Genomic DNA, 17,927 nt, shown 5'->3' on the forward strand with positions numbered 1-17,927 from the left:
GAGGGAGATATATTATTATACAGGGTAGGTTGTATGGGAAACAAGTAATTCTTGCAAATGTATATGGACCAAACTGGGACGACCCAGATTTTTATTCTACCTTTTTAAAGCACCTGCCAGATTTAACAGAGTCCCATTTGATTCTGGGTGGTGACTTTAACTGCGTGCTTAATCCTCAACTTGACAGATCTAATCCTAAACCTGATAGCAAAATTTCAAAAGCGGGTAATGTTCTAAAATCTTTTATGCAATCTTATGCTTTTTTTGACCCCTGGAGGAACAAAAATCCAACATCTAAACAATTCTCTTTTTTTTCACCAGTGCACCGGTCATACTCACGGATAGATTTTTTTGTTGTAGATAATAGAATTCTTCCCAAGGTTTTAGATTGCCAATACAATTCTATTGTTATTTCAGACCATAGTCCAGTACAATTAGATGTAAATTTTTATGAACGCTCAAGTCAAAAAATGGCCTGGCGACTTGATCCTTTACTCCTAACTAAAGACTCATTTTAAAAAATGGTCTCTGAGCAAATACAGTTTTTCTTAGAGACAAATCAAACCCAAGGGATGAAAATGACCATTGTATGGGAGGCATTAAAGGCCTATCTTAGAGGCCAGATAATTTCATATGTTTCATTTCACAAAAAGAAAAACTTACAACAAATGAACAACCTAGCCAACAGTATAAAAGAGATTGATGGCTTATATGCAGAAAATCCAACACCAGACCTCTATAAGAGAAAATTATTACTAAATTCAGAATACAAAATTCTGTCCATTCAGCAAACAGAACGTTTATTTTTCAAATCAAGGCAAAAGTTCTATGAACATGGGGAAAGAGCCGGAAAACTTTTGGCACATCAAATTAAGCAATCCATATCAGCTAACACGATTTCTGAAATCTGTAAAACCTCTGGAGAAAAGACGTCCGATCCGAAAACCATTAATGACCAGTTTAAAATGTTCTATTCCAATCTTTATACTTCAGATCCGGTTGATGAAAAAAAGGTTGCTGAAATGCTTGATAGATTACCAATTCCACAAATATCTGTAAATGACAGAACAGAAATTGATAGAGAGATAACCATTAGTGAAATTGTTGAAGTAATTAAATCAATGCAAAGTAACAAGGCACCGGGACCTGATAGTTTCCCTATTGAATTATATAAAATGTTCATAGACAAACTAGCACCAATACTCAAAGATGTATACCAGGAAATATTCTTTCAAGAGAAATTACCAGATACTATGAAACAAGCCATAATTTCTGTGTTGTACAAAAAGGGTAAGGATCCCTCACAATGCAGCTCCTACAGACCGGTGAGCCTTTTAAATTGCGATTACAAAATTCTCACAAAAATCTTAGCTAATAGAATTGATCTTATACTGCCAAAAATTATTAATCCTGATCAAACCGGCTTTATACCAGGGCGACAGTCATTTTATAATATGTGTCGCCTATTTAATATTTTATATGCATCAGAACCAAAAGAAAAATCAGAAATAATAATTTCTCTTGATGCAGAAAAGGCCTTCGACCGTATAGAATGGCCATATCTTCATGCGGTCCTAAATAAATTTGAATTTGGCCCATTGTTTCGAAAATGGATTAAAATACTGTATTCCTCTCCAGTTGCAGCAGTGAGGACAAATAATGTAACCTCTGACATTTTTCAGCTTGGCAGAGGCTGCAGGCAAGGCTGTAGTTTATCCCCCTATCTCTTCAACTTAGTAATCGAACCCTTAGCTATTGCTCTTAGGGAGGACAGTCAGGTTGCCGGAATCTCTAGGGACGGGACAGTGCACAAAGTATCATTGTATGCAGATGATTTATTGCTTTATATATCTAATCCAAAGGCATCAATCCCTAAATTGTTTAAGATATTAGACCACTTCGGATGCATATCTGGATACAAATTGAACTATTCAAAAAGCCTACTGTTCCCTATTAATAACATAGAGCAAGATTTCTCTGCCTTCCCTTTTAAATTAGAAAAAGAAACGTTTAAATATTTGGGAATAAATATAACCCGCACAATGAACGAGTTGCGGATTTATAATTTTGACACTTTGTTAGAACAAACATTGCAAGATTTTAAAAAATGGGCAACACTTCCAATCTCATTGGCAGGCAGAATAAATATAGTTAAAATGGCAGTCTTACCAAAATTTCTCTATGTTTTCCAAATGGTTCCTGTTTTTATAATCAAATCAAGTTTCAAAGATTTAGACAGATTAATAGCAACATTTATTTGGAAAAATTCAAATCCCAGAATAGAAAAAACATATTTGGAAGTACCAAAAGAGGTTGGTGGGCTAGGGTTGCCAAATTTTATCTTTTACTACTGGGCGGCTAATATCTCCAAATTATTGTACTGGAAATATGTTTATGAGAACAACGAGGGTGAGGCTTGGGTAAAAACGGAACTGATGTCTAATCCACTTCCCCTCCTAACCTCATCCCTAGCTCTAAATCAAAAACAGAAAATAACAAATCCAGTTGTAGGAACATCTATTAAAATATGGCTTCAATTCAGAAGGCACTTCGGTTTGCAACAAGTTAGTAATTTTTTCCCTGTTGCTTATAACCCTTTTTTTCTGCCATCCATTTCAGATAAAGCATTCCAAATTTGGCATAATAATGGTTTGAAGTCTTTTTACAATTTATTCTCAGGAGAAACTTTTAACACCTTTGACGCTCTGATGAGAGATTACAATATACCAACCTCACATATGTTTAGATACTTGCAAATACGAAGCTTTGCAAAGACATTGTTTCCTTCTTTCCCGTACCTACCTCCTAAAAATCAAGTGGATACCATTTTGGAAATAGATCCTTTTGGCAAAAGGAGAATCTCCGTCATATACAAACTGATACAGAGCTTAAGGCCTATTACTTGGGAAAAAACTAAAAATAATTGGGAAAAAGACATTGGGGTGGATCTATCTGATGATGAGTGGAGATCTTGTTTAAATCGTATACATACTTCCTCCTTTTGCATTCGCCATGGTTTAATTCAGTTTGAAATTCTTCATCGTCTTCATTATACAAAAGAGAGGCTTTCAAAATTTCTCCCAGAAGTCGATCCTGCCTGTCCCAGGTGTGGACATAATCCAGCAAATGAGGGTCACATGATGTGGTCTTGTCCGAACCTGGATAATTACTGGGGAAATATATTTAAAGCATTATCTCATATCAGTGCGCAGAACTTAGTGCTTGATTTCCGCATTGGCATTTTTGGAGTTATGCCATCTCGATACAAAACGAGTAAATCTCAGGAAAATGCCATAGCATTTGCTACATTGCTTGCCCGTAGACTTATTCTATTCCACTGGAAGTCTGATAAGGCTCCTTCATACATACAATGGTTAAAGGAGGTGCTTTTCTTTTTACCACTGGAAAAACTTAGATACAGAGTTCTCCCATCACAACAAAAATTCTCTGCGACTTGGAACCCATTTATTGACTATATAAAAACGTATTTTCCAGATGTGTGACATACATTTTTTGTTTGTTTTGTTTTGTTTCTCTTTACATGAGCCTCGGGTGGGGAGGGAGGGGGGGTTTCTTTTTTGTTTTGTTTTGTTTTGTTTTGTTTTGTTTTGTTTCTTTTTTTGTGTATAATGGCAATGTTTCCATTATGTATTGTGACCATGATTTGTGAAAAAAATAAATTTAAATAGATCATTAAAAAAATAAAAAATAAATAAATAAAGGAATATTTAACATATCAGTCTACTCTTCATTCTATCAGAAACAGTTATCACAGCTCGTACATTTGCTTTTTCCACACATATATGTAAGCATTGAGCCAAATGTAATAATGCCAACATACTGAAGGAACAACATTTGTCTCTTATATATAATACATCTATATATACACTGTCACAGATACTTGAGTGTCTTTGAGTGAAGATTTAAGGTGATAGGACATATAAATAGCTGCAACGTGAATCTTTACTGAAGCTCAGTATTTGACACAGAGTTCACTCACATGTGCTGTACCAGTGTACCTGCACATGTGATGTGACAATAGAAGTGATTTGATTTGAGAGTTCAAACTCACTGCTGTAATAACTAATAATGATTAGTATAATAACTATAATATTGGCCATATTATATTTACACTGACTTTAGTCTCATGAACAACATTAACTATTTGTTATTTACTAATCTTAAAATGACTGTTCAGTACAGAAATGAAGCCCAACAATCATGTTTTAAAGTCCTGTGGTCTCAGCCTCAGATACTTATTAAATCACACAAAGCTTGTGTAGAAACAAACAAATGAACAAAATATGTTCTCTTTCATTTCTGTCAACCACACGTTTCCAGCTGTTAGTATCATGGTTGCTAGGCAACCTGGGCAGCACGACGGAGGCTAGACCGTCCCATTTCACAAGCCTCACACTTCCGGCCTTAGCGGTCTTTGAGTACGCGGCCCTTGAGGACCGTTGAGGCTGCGTACTTTAAGGCTGCGTACCCTGAATTGGGATACAGCCTATTGCTTACTTGCTTTTCTCGACTGAGCGGACGTCCTGTTCAATAAAGTTTTTTTTTCAAAATAAAGGCGTTTCTAAAGTGCATTACCTAGAGCAACCACAGAGGAAGTCTGTAAACACATAATGAATAACAACTGACTGAGAATGATATTTTAGTGATACATTTTACAACTTTTAGTGATAACAGAACAGTGTCAATAATTAATTAATTACATGTGTCATAAATACTTATGTAATTAATTATTGCCACATTTAATTAATTATTTAAGGGTGTATTTAATTAATTCATTATGGCAGTCTTGGCGTTCCATAAGATTCAAGAATTACACGATTTCTGTTAAATAAATCATGTTTACATGAAATAAACAGAAAGGAGTTGTGACAACAAAATCTCAGCAATCTCAGCAAACTATCTACTGGAGCGGTAGGTCACTGAAAGTGTTCCACTTACATTTTGTTAATTTGGTGGAGGTTTGTTTGTTTTGTTCCTGTGAAGAAACGTGTGGTGGACTCGGTCACTGTTTGCTGATATTTCTTAAGGGGTGTTGCCAACTTGTAAACAGGTAACTGAACAATACATATGAAGCCATGTGGGAGGGATATTCCTGCTGTGGTCAGTCGTTCAGTGTAGGGGATGTCCTGTTTTCATTTACAGATTGCCAAGCTGCAGCTTTGCCTGGATGGATTTCTGGCTGCAGGGCCGAGGTCTGGAATGTGCTGGAATGTGCAGAAAATAGGTTTAAATGTTCAACAAATTTCTTCCAGTCAGAGAATGTTGCATATAATTAATTCTTGCTTGATGCATAAAGTTAAAACATTAAAACTAATAAAACAAGTTTTAAAAAGAGACGTTTCCGTTTGATTACATTTTGTATGATGGATTATGCAGAAAACGTAGAATTGGGCTGAAAGATCTATTGCTTTATCACCTATTCAGGTTGTAAATTGTGTTTTTAAAAAGTAACTAAGTAATTAATAACTTTTGAAAATAAGTAATCAGTAAAGTAACGAGATTACTTTTTGGGGGAAGTAATCAGTAATTAGTTACTGATTACTTTTTTCAAGTAACTTGACCAACACTGCTTACTGTTATACAGTTTTACAGTTTTAACCGTATTCCACGGCGGGGAGCACCGGTGTGTTCGTTAGAGCAGACCCAAAAGCAGACACTGGATGAAGGAGCTGGTTTGCAAACCAGCAGGAAAACATGAAAAGACGCAGGCATGACACGAACTTGACATTAACCAGGCAGACCAGAAACATGAAAGATTAGACACAATCAACAACATGGTGAACTTTAATACAGGGGAAGATGACACAAAGGAGACATACTAAACAATGAACAGTAACTACAACTAAGGAACCTAGGCTCTAATGCCAAAAGGACAAACTATAAACAAAATACAAGAAAACACAGAGCGCTGTGTCATACGATCCAGGACTGTGACACCGTATTTAATAAAATCAAGTTTTTAAATTGTTTTAGGTGCTACTGTTATGTGTTTGATTCTATTTTGATTTAACATTAAACCCTTGTGAACTGAATGTGCCTACGGCTCCACCCTATTGAAATAGGTACCTCCCACAGGTCGCACTTATTCCGCCAAAGATGTGGAGATCGAGCTGTTTTAGATTCAAATAAAATCAAGGCACTCAAAAAGATCCTCTGGAAAAGATGAAAATTCTTGGAACAGAGTTTAATACACAGAATTATAACAACAGGAAGAAAATACAGTTTTTCATGCCTTCTGGCAGCTGAGGCGAGAAAAAACTATCCCAGGTGGCAAAAACTTCATTAATATAATTGTAGATAATGTTTGACCTAAATATGTGGGTCTTGTGATTTTAAACATGTAGGTTAGATGCTTATCACAGTGATTCCATTATATAACCACTCCAGTGTATGTATAGTGTATACATGTCAGTATAAGTCAAGTGTATACAGGTATATATGTCATACAGTTGCAGTTGCCTCATTGTTCTGACAAAGAAAACTAACCTATCGACAACAAAACAACAGCCCATCAGACTGAGCAGCAGCTTTACAGCATCAGCAGTTCTCTGATACTTCCAAACAGTGAAATGGATCTATATTACATCTGTGCAGTCAGCACTCACAGAAACAGGAAGAGAGCAACCTTCAGAAAAAGAGATTATACATCCATCCAGTGGAACATTTTCATCAGATCTTTACAGGAGATTTGATCTGAACTCTGTGGAGCCTGATCTCAAGGGTTTTAAGTCTGACACTGAAACCAGAGGATCTTTCTGTCACTTCAGATTCACTGTGATCCAGTGATGGGAGTGATTTCAGCCCTGAGTGATCACGCTGATGTTTGCACAGAGCAGATAATGAAGTGAATGTTTGGGCACATTGGTAACAGTGAAACAGTTTATTAGTAACGTGGGATCGTTTGTGTTCGGAGTATGAACTGAGATTCCTGAAGCTCTTGTCACACTGGTCACAGCTGTAGTTTCCTTCCATGTGTGTATGTTCATGCTTGTTACGACCATATGAGTGTGAGAAGCTTTTTTCACAGTGTCTGCACTTGTATGGTTTCTCTCCTGTGTGGACTCGTTTGTGTGATTTAAGCCCACCTTTAGATGTGAAGGATGACCCACACTGTTCACAGAGGTGCTTTTTAACCCCACTGTGAATCAGTTCATGTCGTTTTAACTCAGTTAGTGTGGTGAAGCTTCTCCCACATTCTTTGCAGTATTTCAGTTTGTCTATACTGTGTCTACGTTGATGTCTTTTTAGGGAGCCTTGCCAACTGAAAGTTTTTCCACAGAGGTCACAACGAAAGTCTTTCCCACCACCACAGTGATGACAGGGTTGAGAACTGGATCCATCTGTGTCGCTCTGCTTCTAAACAAAGACACAAAGACAGTGTAAATCAGTCCTTCAACATCTTTATCCTGAACGTCGCCTTAAAGAAAGAGCATCTCTGCAGACGTCGTATTACATTTTACTGTTTCAGTTAACACAGATAAAGATAAAAATAAAAATACATACCTCACAGTAACTGCACTTGTAGAGTCTCTTTCTGGTGTGGATCTGTTGGTGTTGTTTCAGGTGACGTGGAGATTTAAAAGTCTTCTCACAAAGGTCACATTTATAAGGTCGTTCCTCAGTGTGGGTCAACATGTGGCGTTGTAACTGCCTGTTGGTTGTACACTGTCTGCCACACTGATCACAGCAGTACACATCATGTCTGGTGTGAATGCGTAGGTGTATATTTCGGCTCTCTATGTGGCTGAACATTTTCCCACAAATGTCACAGCTGTATGCCTTAATTCCAGAGTGGGTAACTAGATGATTCTGTAAGCTGTTACTGTGAGTAAAAGCTCTGCCACACTGATCACAGCTGTACGCTTTAACTCCACTGTGTATGAGTTTGTGTGTTCTTAGGGAACTTTTCCAGGAAAAAGACTTTCCACACAAATCACAGCTGAACGGTTTCTCTCCAGTGTGGATGACCTGATGCTGTTTTAGTGAATCCTTCAAAGTAAAATCCTTCCCACACTCGTCACAGCTGTATGTTTTCTCTCTCTTTCTTCTGTGAGGTTTGTCGGCCTCCTGAGAGCGCTGACTTCTCGCTCCACGTTGGTCCTGCAGTGACAGAGATACAAACAGAGGCAGTGAGTGAAATGCAGTCGTGGAACAAACTCAACCTTCAAACTCCCTCCATTAACACTAGTTTTAAACCTGAAGGTGGAGTGTGGCACCAAACACCTTAAAGGTCTCTTGTCCCCACCCACTGGTAATAGTAACACATTACATCCAACCTGGTGTTAAAAATAATAATGACTGTTCAAACACTCTAAAATCCTGCCCGTCCCTCTTGCTGTAGACTAATAGTAATGCTAGCATGCTAACACAGTCAGAGTAGTAAGGTACACACTGTTTTATATATTTTTTATAATTTTCTAATTTATTAAACGATAATAAATCAAAAGTATCAGCTACTAGCTTGTTTCAGTGAAGGAAAATGTCATAGTCTGATTGTAACCTTAGGAATTTTTTACTTTTACTCCCTACATATATATATATATAAGTATATATACACACTATATATATATAAGTATATATACACACTATATATATAAGTATATATACACACTATATATATATATATATATATATATATATATATATATATATATTTGTGTGGAAAGTCTTTTTCCTGGAAAAGTTCCCTAAGAACACACAAACTAATCCTTACAATTATAAAACAGGCTTTTTAGTTTTGTTTTAAGGCATTTGAGGGTAGGGCTGTGCAGTATGACCAAAGTCCCATATCCCCATATAATACACTTATTGTTCCGACAACGATATAGATCACAACATTTTGCATTTTCTGTAGATTCTGTGAATCTCAATTTAGGCATTTCCATAGAAAGTTAAAAGGTGAGGATAGTTTACATAATACTTCCTCAATATTTAGCCATGGTAGATCAGAATGTTCATGTATCCAGGGAGAAAGAATCCTCGCTTGTATTGAAAGAACATAATTTTCTATGTTTGGCACTCCCCACCCGCCCAGAACTTTCGGTAACTGTAGTGTCTCCACTTTAATTTTGGGTTTTTCTCCTCCTTCCTGTTAAAAGGGAGTTTTTCCTTCCCACTGTCGCCAAAGTGCTTGCTCATAGGAGGTCATATGATTGTTGAGTTTTTCTCTGTATGTATTATTGTAGGATCCACATTACAATACAAAGCACCTTGATGCGACTGTTGTTGTGATTTGGTGCTGTATAAGTAACACTGAATTGAAAATGTAATTAATACTACTACTAATAATAAAGAATAATAATTGCTTGTGACTTCTTAATGGTTGTAAACACAATTTAAAAATACATAATAAAATGCAACACAGTCATATAACAGGTTGGGAGCATCAGAGTTTTAGACGTGACTGATTATTTGGTGAAACTGTGATATTTTCCTCACCTTCTGTGTTGAGCTCATTGTTTCCTCTGTAGTGACTCAGCTGAGTCCAGATGGCTGAAAATGTTCCTCTGCTGCTCCGTCAGACTCTTCTCCTCCTGCTGATCAGCTGGGACACAAAACAGATCTTTGTTAGGCTCCACACTGCACTGAAGAGTCAAAGTGTCTCATATGTTCATCTGACAACACAAAGTACAAATTTCACTCTGATTGCTTGTAGAAATCTTGTGAGACGTGTTGTGCTGCAAAGTGAGGAAACTCTCTCACTCACTTATACTTCAGGAGGAACTTTGTGACATTGGCTCTAATATTCTAAGCAGCCCTTTACTATGACAGGGCCAGAAAGTCCTATTTGAAGGTTTGGGAGAAGGACCATGTTAAAGGTGGATTGGGGTTTATACACTTTGTTATGATACAGGTAAGGCTGTAAGAGCCTGAGAAGGTGTCCTGAATGAACCTCTAAAACCAGTTTTCAGCTAACGACTCTGCTTCAGTCTGGAAACAGCAACTACAAGTTTAAAGACTCCATCAACAATTCACACCCAGCAACAGCCTGAACAGCTCCTCCTGTGGTTTCCACAAACAGGGACAAACCTGTTACTCCCCCACCCAACACTTTCCACACCTTCAGCCCCTCAGTTCCACCCCCCACCCCAACCATTCATAATAACAGGGGCCCACACCTGATCACCACTTCACAAGTCTCTCCAGCCCCCATGGTGCCACTCTCCAAACTCCACCATTCCCCAAAGTTTGATTCTGTTCATCTGGACGTAGCTTTTGCAGTAGGAGAAACGTTTCGTCACTCATCCAAGTGACTTCTTCAGTTTCAGCTGACTGCAGGTTTCCCCAATCTTCAACAGTACATTTACATAATGACTGAAACGAGCACCACTGAAGGAACAATGGGCTGGGAGGTCAGTTATTGACCATTAATATGGAAATTCTCATGAACATTGATCAACAACCACTGATCGCTTACAGCGACTCCCCAACTCTTTGTGAATGGTACTCATGGCCATTGATCAGCAATCTTTGATCATGAGCTTTGATCAGTGGTTTCAGTGCTTTCCTTCCTGCTTTGACTGCAGCTGTGTTTGACACAGGAAGACATTTTTACATTCTTCACGATTATACTTTATTCTTTTTGGGGGAAGTGCAGCTTTAAACTTTCACATGATTCAAGTCAACCCAACAAATCAATCTGAACGATCACAAGTGGGAAAAACTTCTGTAGACAAAATGAAATAAAACCCAACATTCAATCCACAACATGATTAAAAACATTCTTCTTCCAAATCACCAAGAGCTGCACATTAACCACCACAATATATTTTTATTCTCTGTGCTTTCAAATATGAACACTGTTTACTTTCATCTCTGTTTCATTAGTTTTTGTTAACATCTTCCTGTGCATCACTTTACAGCAGCCACACTCATTAAAATGACACTTTGTAGGAGTTCACTTCCTCTCATGTGTTCATCCACAGCAGCTGGACAATAAAGTTTATTGTGACCCTGATACTGCAGCAGATCGCTCTCATCCATTTCCTGTTATCACTTCAAATAGAAATGAGGCTGTAGAGGTTTGGTGCATGCAGAAAAACAGCTGCAGGGACAATGAAAAGACTTTTCTGCTCCAACTTCTCCTAGCATGCTGAGCTAATGATTAGTTGGTGTTTTTCGCCAAACACTCTCTCACTCTTCTCTCAACGTGTTCACAATAAACTGTGAACAGACACCGAGGAGAGCAGCAGAAGACCTCATTCAGGAGCTAAACTCAACATGAACTGAACTCACAGTAAAGTTAGCTCGGTGCTTACCTTTAGATGAGCCCACAAACCGAGAGAAACTCCGTGATGAAGCTGGAACTCTTTCCAAACACAGGAAACAGATCAGGGAGCAGAGACCCACGTGGTTCACGCTGATCTCAGCTACGATCCAGGAGACAAGGGTGGGCAGATCGATGCAGATATCGATCCAAACGTTTATTAAGTTTGTTTTATCATCCAAATTCACGATTTTACTCCTTAGGATGAAACGGTAACTCCGTCTGCGTAAACTGTGTCCAGCATGTGATCCCGGAACAGACTTCTTCTTCTTTGTATTGTTTATTGGCGGTTGTAAAACACCAAAATGGTGCATTACCGCCACTAACTGGTGTGGAGTGAAACGTCGACACCCAAATCCTCCCTAAATGTATACTCTGTTTTAAAAACTGGAATAAGGCCTGACAACTTTCACTTCTTGAACCCTTTTGCAGTAAATTTACGTTTTGAACAGCGGGCGTGTCAACATTATCCCCCTATTCAGCTTCTCGGCGACTCAAAGGTTTTACAGTCACCAATAGTAGTGTTCAAATCAATATGTCCAAATCTTATTCTAGATATGACCACCTCCTCTCTCCTACTCCTTCCTGTGCTTCTCATTTCTCCTACCCTCCTTAAATTTTTTTACAACCATCGTCCCCTCCGTTCTTCCTCCCACTGTTTTTGTCATGTTTCCTTTATTTCTTGCCTTATTATACTCGTTATCTCTGTCTGACAGAAGTTAATAGCCGGGTCAGTTAACCCATATTTTGTGGCTTTCTTCACAACTCTGTCGTTTCATTTCCTCTGACTCCATAGTGAGCTGGAATCCATAAAAAGCCAACTATAAGTCCCATCATGTGTATTTTGTTAAATGTTTGCTGAACCTCTGTTAGTACATCTGCTCTACTTTCTGAGCGGCTACACTATAAACTGTCCAATGAAGAGCTTCAGTCTGAACAAATGCCTGATTGTAACGGTCACATGTCTTCTACCCACTGAACAGCTGACAGTACTGGAAGCATTTCTCCAGTGTGTACTGACGGTCCACCATTGATCCTTTTCAGGGACAACAAATGCTACCCCGGTTTGACTGGCTGTATTCTTTGATGCATCTGTATATATTTGTACATAATTATAATACTGATCATTGTAAGTCTGTACTGTATGTAAGTTTAAATTAAATTCCCCATTCCTGTTCTTCTTTTCGTGTAATGTGAAATCTACTGTGGCATCAGTAGATTTGGCTCAAGCAGATCCCAGGAACAACATTGGAGATCGGAGCGCAGTCCTAGGAACAGCTAGGATGCACAGGAAGTATATGAAAATCTGGTTGTATAAAAGTTACATTTTTGTAGTGGTTGTGTTGTTAGGCTTTGGGTATTTGCATATGGTTTTTAAAAAATTAATATAATCTTTGTAAAAACTGCTCGTAAACTAGCTTGTATGGTGGGTCCTGTGATTTTTCATGTATTGTCGCTAACATACAGCTGATTTTGATTTTTAGAATTAACCTTTTTGTGATATGCTTTGGTACCAAAGAGCAAATGGCTCAATTGATTAAAATCAGGCAATAACAATCACCTCTTCACTGGGGTGAAGAATCCAGCCACTGTGGCATGGAGGTACAAGAATAAATCCATTTACACATCATATTGATATGGGTACAGTTTATTAACCCTCGTGCTGTACAGAACCTGTGGTGTCCAGATTGTAGATGGATTTAGGGATAGATATTTGATGGCACCTGTGTGTGCCGCTTGCCATCAGCTGTTATCTGCTTTGTTTTTGCTAGCTTTGTTTACATCTGTTTTCTTCAAAAATGTCTGTACACTTCTGGTTTATGACTTCCAATCGCTACTAAATATCAGAGCCACTGTTGTAGAGCAATCCCGACTGGCCCAAGGACGTGAAGATTTTCATATCCCACCTGTGTTCGAGACTGTACCACTGTTCCTCCGGTGCGATCCACAATGCCATCCCACCAGGAAGAAATGTCAAAGAAGGCGAGGGAAACGGGGCAGTGTATTGGTAAAATTCAAAAATTGCATGGCTGCTTCACCGACAGCTAATTCTTACGCTCTCCTGAACAAATTTGCCCCGGATATCAAGTTGTTCATCTCCGGGCGATCCCTGGAATTGGTGCACCTATTGGAATTGGCCAGCAACCCTGTGTTAGCTAGATTGGCTGTGGTTAATGCGAGGTGGTAAAAAAAATAAAACCTTTACTTTGAATGACTTCTTCACCACTCGTCGCTTTAATTGTCTTCTGGTGACGGAAACTTGGCTAAACTTGGGTGAGTTAAGCTCGCTTTCGGAAGTTGTCCCTCCAGGCTGTGAATATCTGAAGTCGCCATGGACTACTGGCCAGGCTGGAGGGCTCGCCATAGTTAATAAAACTATTTCAACTGTCAGCATTGGAATGGTTTCAATCTTACCTGTCTAACCAAAGTTCTTCTGCTAGATTAGGGGATACATGTTCCTCAAAACCCTCAATTTTTTGCGGGGTCCCCCAGGGGTCCATTCTTGGCACAGTTCTCTTTCAATTTATATCCTCTCTTTAACGGCAACCTTCGATCCTTCTTTGCCGTTTCTGCAGGACGTAAAGTTTCTGACTCGTGCTCTTGTTAAGTAGCTTGGATGCCTTCCGGTAGCAAAAACGAGGCGAAGGAAAAAAGGGGCAAAACATTTATTTTCAATACAAATCGAAAGGTACAAAACAAATGCCTCTGGTGGGAGCTCCGTTTACATTCCCTTTATGTTACAACAAAAAATAACATTAAAACGGCGACGGTCAGAAAACTGTTGCTCCACGTCCTGCTTGCTTACCTAACCTTTTACCCACACCCCTCTGCATGTGGGCCAAATAAACACTCCCTTTATGACATCTATCAACACTTTACAACAACGACAGACTAACAAAGCAGGATTAATTTATGGAGCACAGACTATTACATTATAACATAAAATGTTCAAGATTATAATAGAAACTTAAAGATTATGACAAATACTTAAATATGGCATGATGTAACTGAGTAAAATATTGGCCTGGACTTGGCTCCAACACTCTCTATGCGCTCAATTTTTAAAAAAACCTGGCATCTCACACCATTGTTATGCAGACAACTCACAGATTTACCTGCCACTGAAACATAAATCTGTGAGTCCTTTGAAGGGATTGCTGGATTGTTTGGAGGATGTTAAGGCGTGGATGGCTTTAAACCTTCTCAGCTTAAATGAACAGAAAACAGAGTGTTTGGTCCCTGTGACCACTATGACTTTGGCCCCTTAGGAATTTATTTTGAAAAAGCCCTTGCGAGGAACCTAGGAGTGAGTTTTGATAGTAATCTAACATTTGATAAACATATTAATGCCGTCATCAAGACCAGTTTCTTTCATCTTCAGCTACTTGCAAAGTGAAGCCATTTCTCTGTTTTACAGACTTTGAGATAGCTATCCATGCCTTCATTTCATCTCACCTCGACTTATGTAATAGTCTTTACTCTGGTGTTAGTCTGTCATCAGCTAGCCGACTGCAGCTAGTCCAAACGCTGCAGCACAGTTACTAACTGGCACATGGAACTACTTTGAACACCGGCGCCCCCGTGCGTGGCATCCTGTTACAGCAGCTCCGCTCATTCTCAGCTTCTTTCTTATCTCCTCTTTACTTTTGCCAATTTTTTTTGTATCTAAAGTTTCAGCTGTTAGATTCTGCAGTCATGGACTACCGTTTTGTGCTAGTCTTGGTTGTTGCTAGTCATGGACCAGTTGTTGGAGAGGTATTCCAGTATAAAAATAATAATAAGCACAACTGGAATGTTTTGCTGCTGTCATAATTTTTATTATAGATTAAGTGCAGGAGTTTTTAGGTGTGGATAATTACATAATAGTTTATTGCAATAGCAAGTTGTGCCTTGTTCTCAGATGGACACCAAGTGGAGAGTGATAGATGAGATGAGGGGATGTCATATACTGGCATGAATTCAAAATTCTGCTCCTCACATACAAGGTCTTAAATAATCAGGCCCCGTCTTATCTTAATGACCTCGTTTTACCATATCACCTTATTAGAGCACTTTGCTCTCGCTCTGCAGGCCTACTTGTTGTTCCTAGAGTATTAAAAGTAGAATGGGAGGGAGACCCTTCAGTTTTCAGGCCCCTCTTCTGTGGAACCAGCTTCCAGTTTGGATTCGGGAGACAGACACTATCTCTACTTTCAGTTCTGTTCTAGGATGCCCTCTGGACCTAGTAGAGGTGGTGAGTGACAGGAGAATGGTGGCTAAGCTGTCATCCCTGTTGGACAACATCTCCCACCCCATGCAGGAGACTCTGACAGCACTGAGCAGCTCCTTCAGTGGCTGCAGCACCTACGATGTGGGACGGAGAGATGTCGCAGGTCTTTCCTCCCCACTGCTGTCAGACTCCACAAGAAAGACTTCAACTGACCAAGCACACACATCCACACATATGCAATACTCTTTCTGGCATCGTTGTATTATATTGAATTCTATATAGCATTTGTAGTCTATTTTATTCGATTGTATGTAGTATATTATTTCATTCTATTCTATTGTGTACAGTATCTTATAGATATATTATTCCAGTGTTTTTTCTCAAAATTTTCTATGCAACTTTGCACTGTCCACTGCTGTAACAAAACAAATTTCCCACACATAGGATTAATAAAGGTTATCTTATTTTATGCAACCAAGACTAAAGGTCTGGCCTCTCTTATCTGGAAACAAAATTAACAAAATTTATTGAAAAACCTGTGGCAAAAATTCATTTTCATTTTGTTTTGTGAAGCTACAAACTGATGAACTAGATTACTGGTAGAATGATGTATAGAATGATTTAGAATGATGTTTTTTTCTACAGTTGACAGGCTAACAAACCCTCCTGTGTCAGTGGCAGCTGAACTTCATTTGGCCATGACCTGCAATGACTTTGCCAAATTCTTCACAGAAAAAATCCAAAAGATACCGAAACCGCTCTGACCAAAGTGTTCAATGACATATTTTCTGTGGCTTTCCTCAACTCTGCCTCTACTACTAGCTTTGACTGCTCCAAACATCATACGGTTGACGACATCACTAATTCTTTGCTATCCATGTGTTCTTCCATCCTTGATACTGTAGCACCGATCAAAATTAAATCTCCTAGAACTAATTCTCAACGTTGGTTTAATGATTCTTCGCGTGCCCTGTGGCGTGTATGCCGCCAAGCTGAGAGGAAATGGAAGAAAGATAATCTCCAGGTATTCTTTGATACTTTGCGTTCTAGCCGCCTGGAGTTTCAAATTGCTGCTAAACGTGCTAAAGCAGCCTTTTTTTCTGATATTATTGTGACCAATGGCCATAACGCTCGATTGCTATTTAAAATCTTTAATTCAGTGGTTAATCCCTGCCCTGATATGCTGATGGTCCCATCCTCAGCTCTCTGTGACCAATTTCTAAAATACTTTACTGATAAAATTCTATCTCTCAAATCCTTACTCCCCCTAGTGGTGAGCCCTGCTCTCACTGGAGAATGTGCTTCAGCTTTTCATCAGTTTGAGCCAGTGTCATTCTGTACACTTAAGTAAATTGTCAAGGAACTGAAAATGACTAGTTCTGCATATGAACCTCTTCCGTCTCGCATTGTGAAGGATGGCATTGATGTAATTGGGCCCAGTATTGGTATGGTGAAGTCTGGAGAGGCCTCAGAACCATCTCAGGCCACAAACATCAGAACTCTCTGCCTGGGAGGGATGTGAGGTGGGCAAATGAACTGCATCATTTCTTCAACAGATTTTATTCATCCATGAGGCAGTCTCCAACATCGGCTGCAGACTCACCCACCCCCACTGTTGCTGTTCCACCTCTGACACCTCCGACACTTCACACCTCCTCTATTCACCCGGCTCACTCCTCCCCACCCCCAACAACAGCATCCAATACACAATCAACACAAGGCTCCAGCCTGTCTCTCTCAACCACCCAGGTTAGGAGGGAACTGAGGAGGATTAATGGCAGGAAGGCAGCGGGCCCAGATGGCATCAGCTCAAGGGCCGTCAGGTCCTGCACGGACCAACTGTGTGGGGTGATCGAGCACCTCTTCAACCTGAGGCTGGGAAGAGTCCCACAGCTCTGGAAAACCTGTGTTGTTCCAGTGCCAAAGACTTCACGCCCCAAGGACCCCAACAGCTAGTGGCTCTGACATCCCACCTGATGAAGACCCTGGAGCGGTTGGTCCTGGCTCAGTTTCTGCACCTTGTGAGCTCATCACTGGACCCACTTCAGTTTGCCTACCAGCCTGGCATTGGAGCGGATGATGCCGTCATCCACCTCCTACATCGTTCCCTCGCGCACCTGGAGACCACTGGGAGCACTGTGAGAATCATGTTCTTTGATTTCTCCAGTGCCTTCAACACTATTCTTCCCTCGGTTCTGAAGGACAAGCTGGAGAACTCTGGTGTGGACCATCACCTCACTACCTGGATTTTGGACTACCTCACCGACCGACCACAGTATGTGAGAACTCAGGGCTGTGTGTCAGACAGGGTCGTCTGCAGTACGGGGGCCCCACAGGGAACGGTTCTGGCTCCGTTCCTCTTCACCATCTACACTGCAGATTTCTCCCACGACTCCACCCAGTGCTTCCTGCAGAAGTTCTCTGATGACT

The 17,927-nt window shown here is 39.7% G+C and overlaps 1 protein-coding gene across 5 annotated transcripts in view; it reads right to left on the reverse strand.

Moving 5' to 3' along the window:
* The window catches only part of LOC148101548 (uncharacterized), a 206,784-nt gene that overhangs the window by 123,898 nt on the left and 64,959 nt on the right, over positions 1–17,927 (reverse strand). The window contains exons 1-2 of one of the 5 annotated variants that reach the window (XM_087846393.1): positions 9,460–9,477; positions 7,786–8,121 (exon numbers count right to left, since the gene is read on the reverse strand). In XM_087846393.1, the coding sequence (XP_087702519.1) occupies positions 7,786–8,121; positions 9,460–9,477 (354 nt within the window). Of the gene's footprint in view, positions 1–6,690; positions 7,378–7,524; positions 8,122–9,459; positions 9,478–17,927 lie in introns of those variants that run through there. The other 4 variants (XM_087846380.1, XM_087846384.1, XM_087846397.1 and 1 more) reach the window with 4 other exon arrangements.

The sequence above is a fragment of the Neolamprologus brichardi genome, chromosome 9, assembly GCF_056152115.1.
Source record: "Neolamprologus brichardi isolate AB-2024 chromosome 9, ASM5615211v1, whole genome shotgun sequence".
Taxonomy (NCBI): Eukaryota; Metazoa; Chordata; class Actinopteri; order Cichliformes; family Cichlidae; genus Neolamprologus; species Neolamprologus brichardi.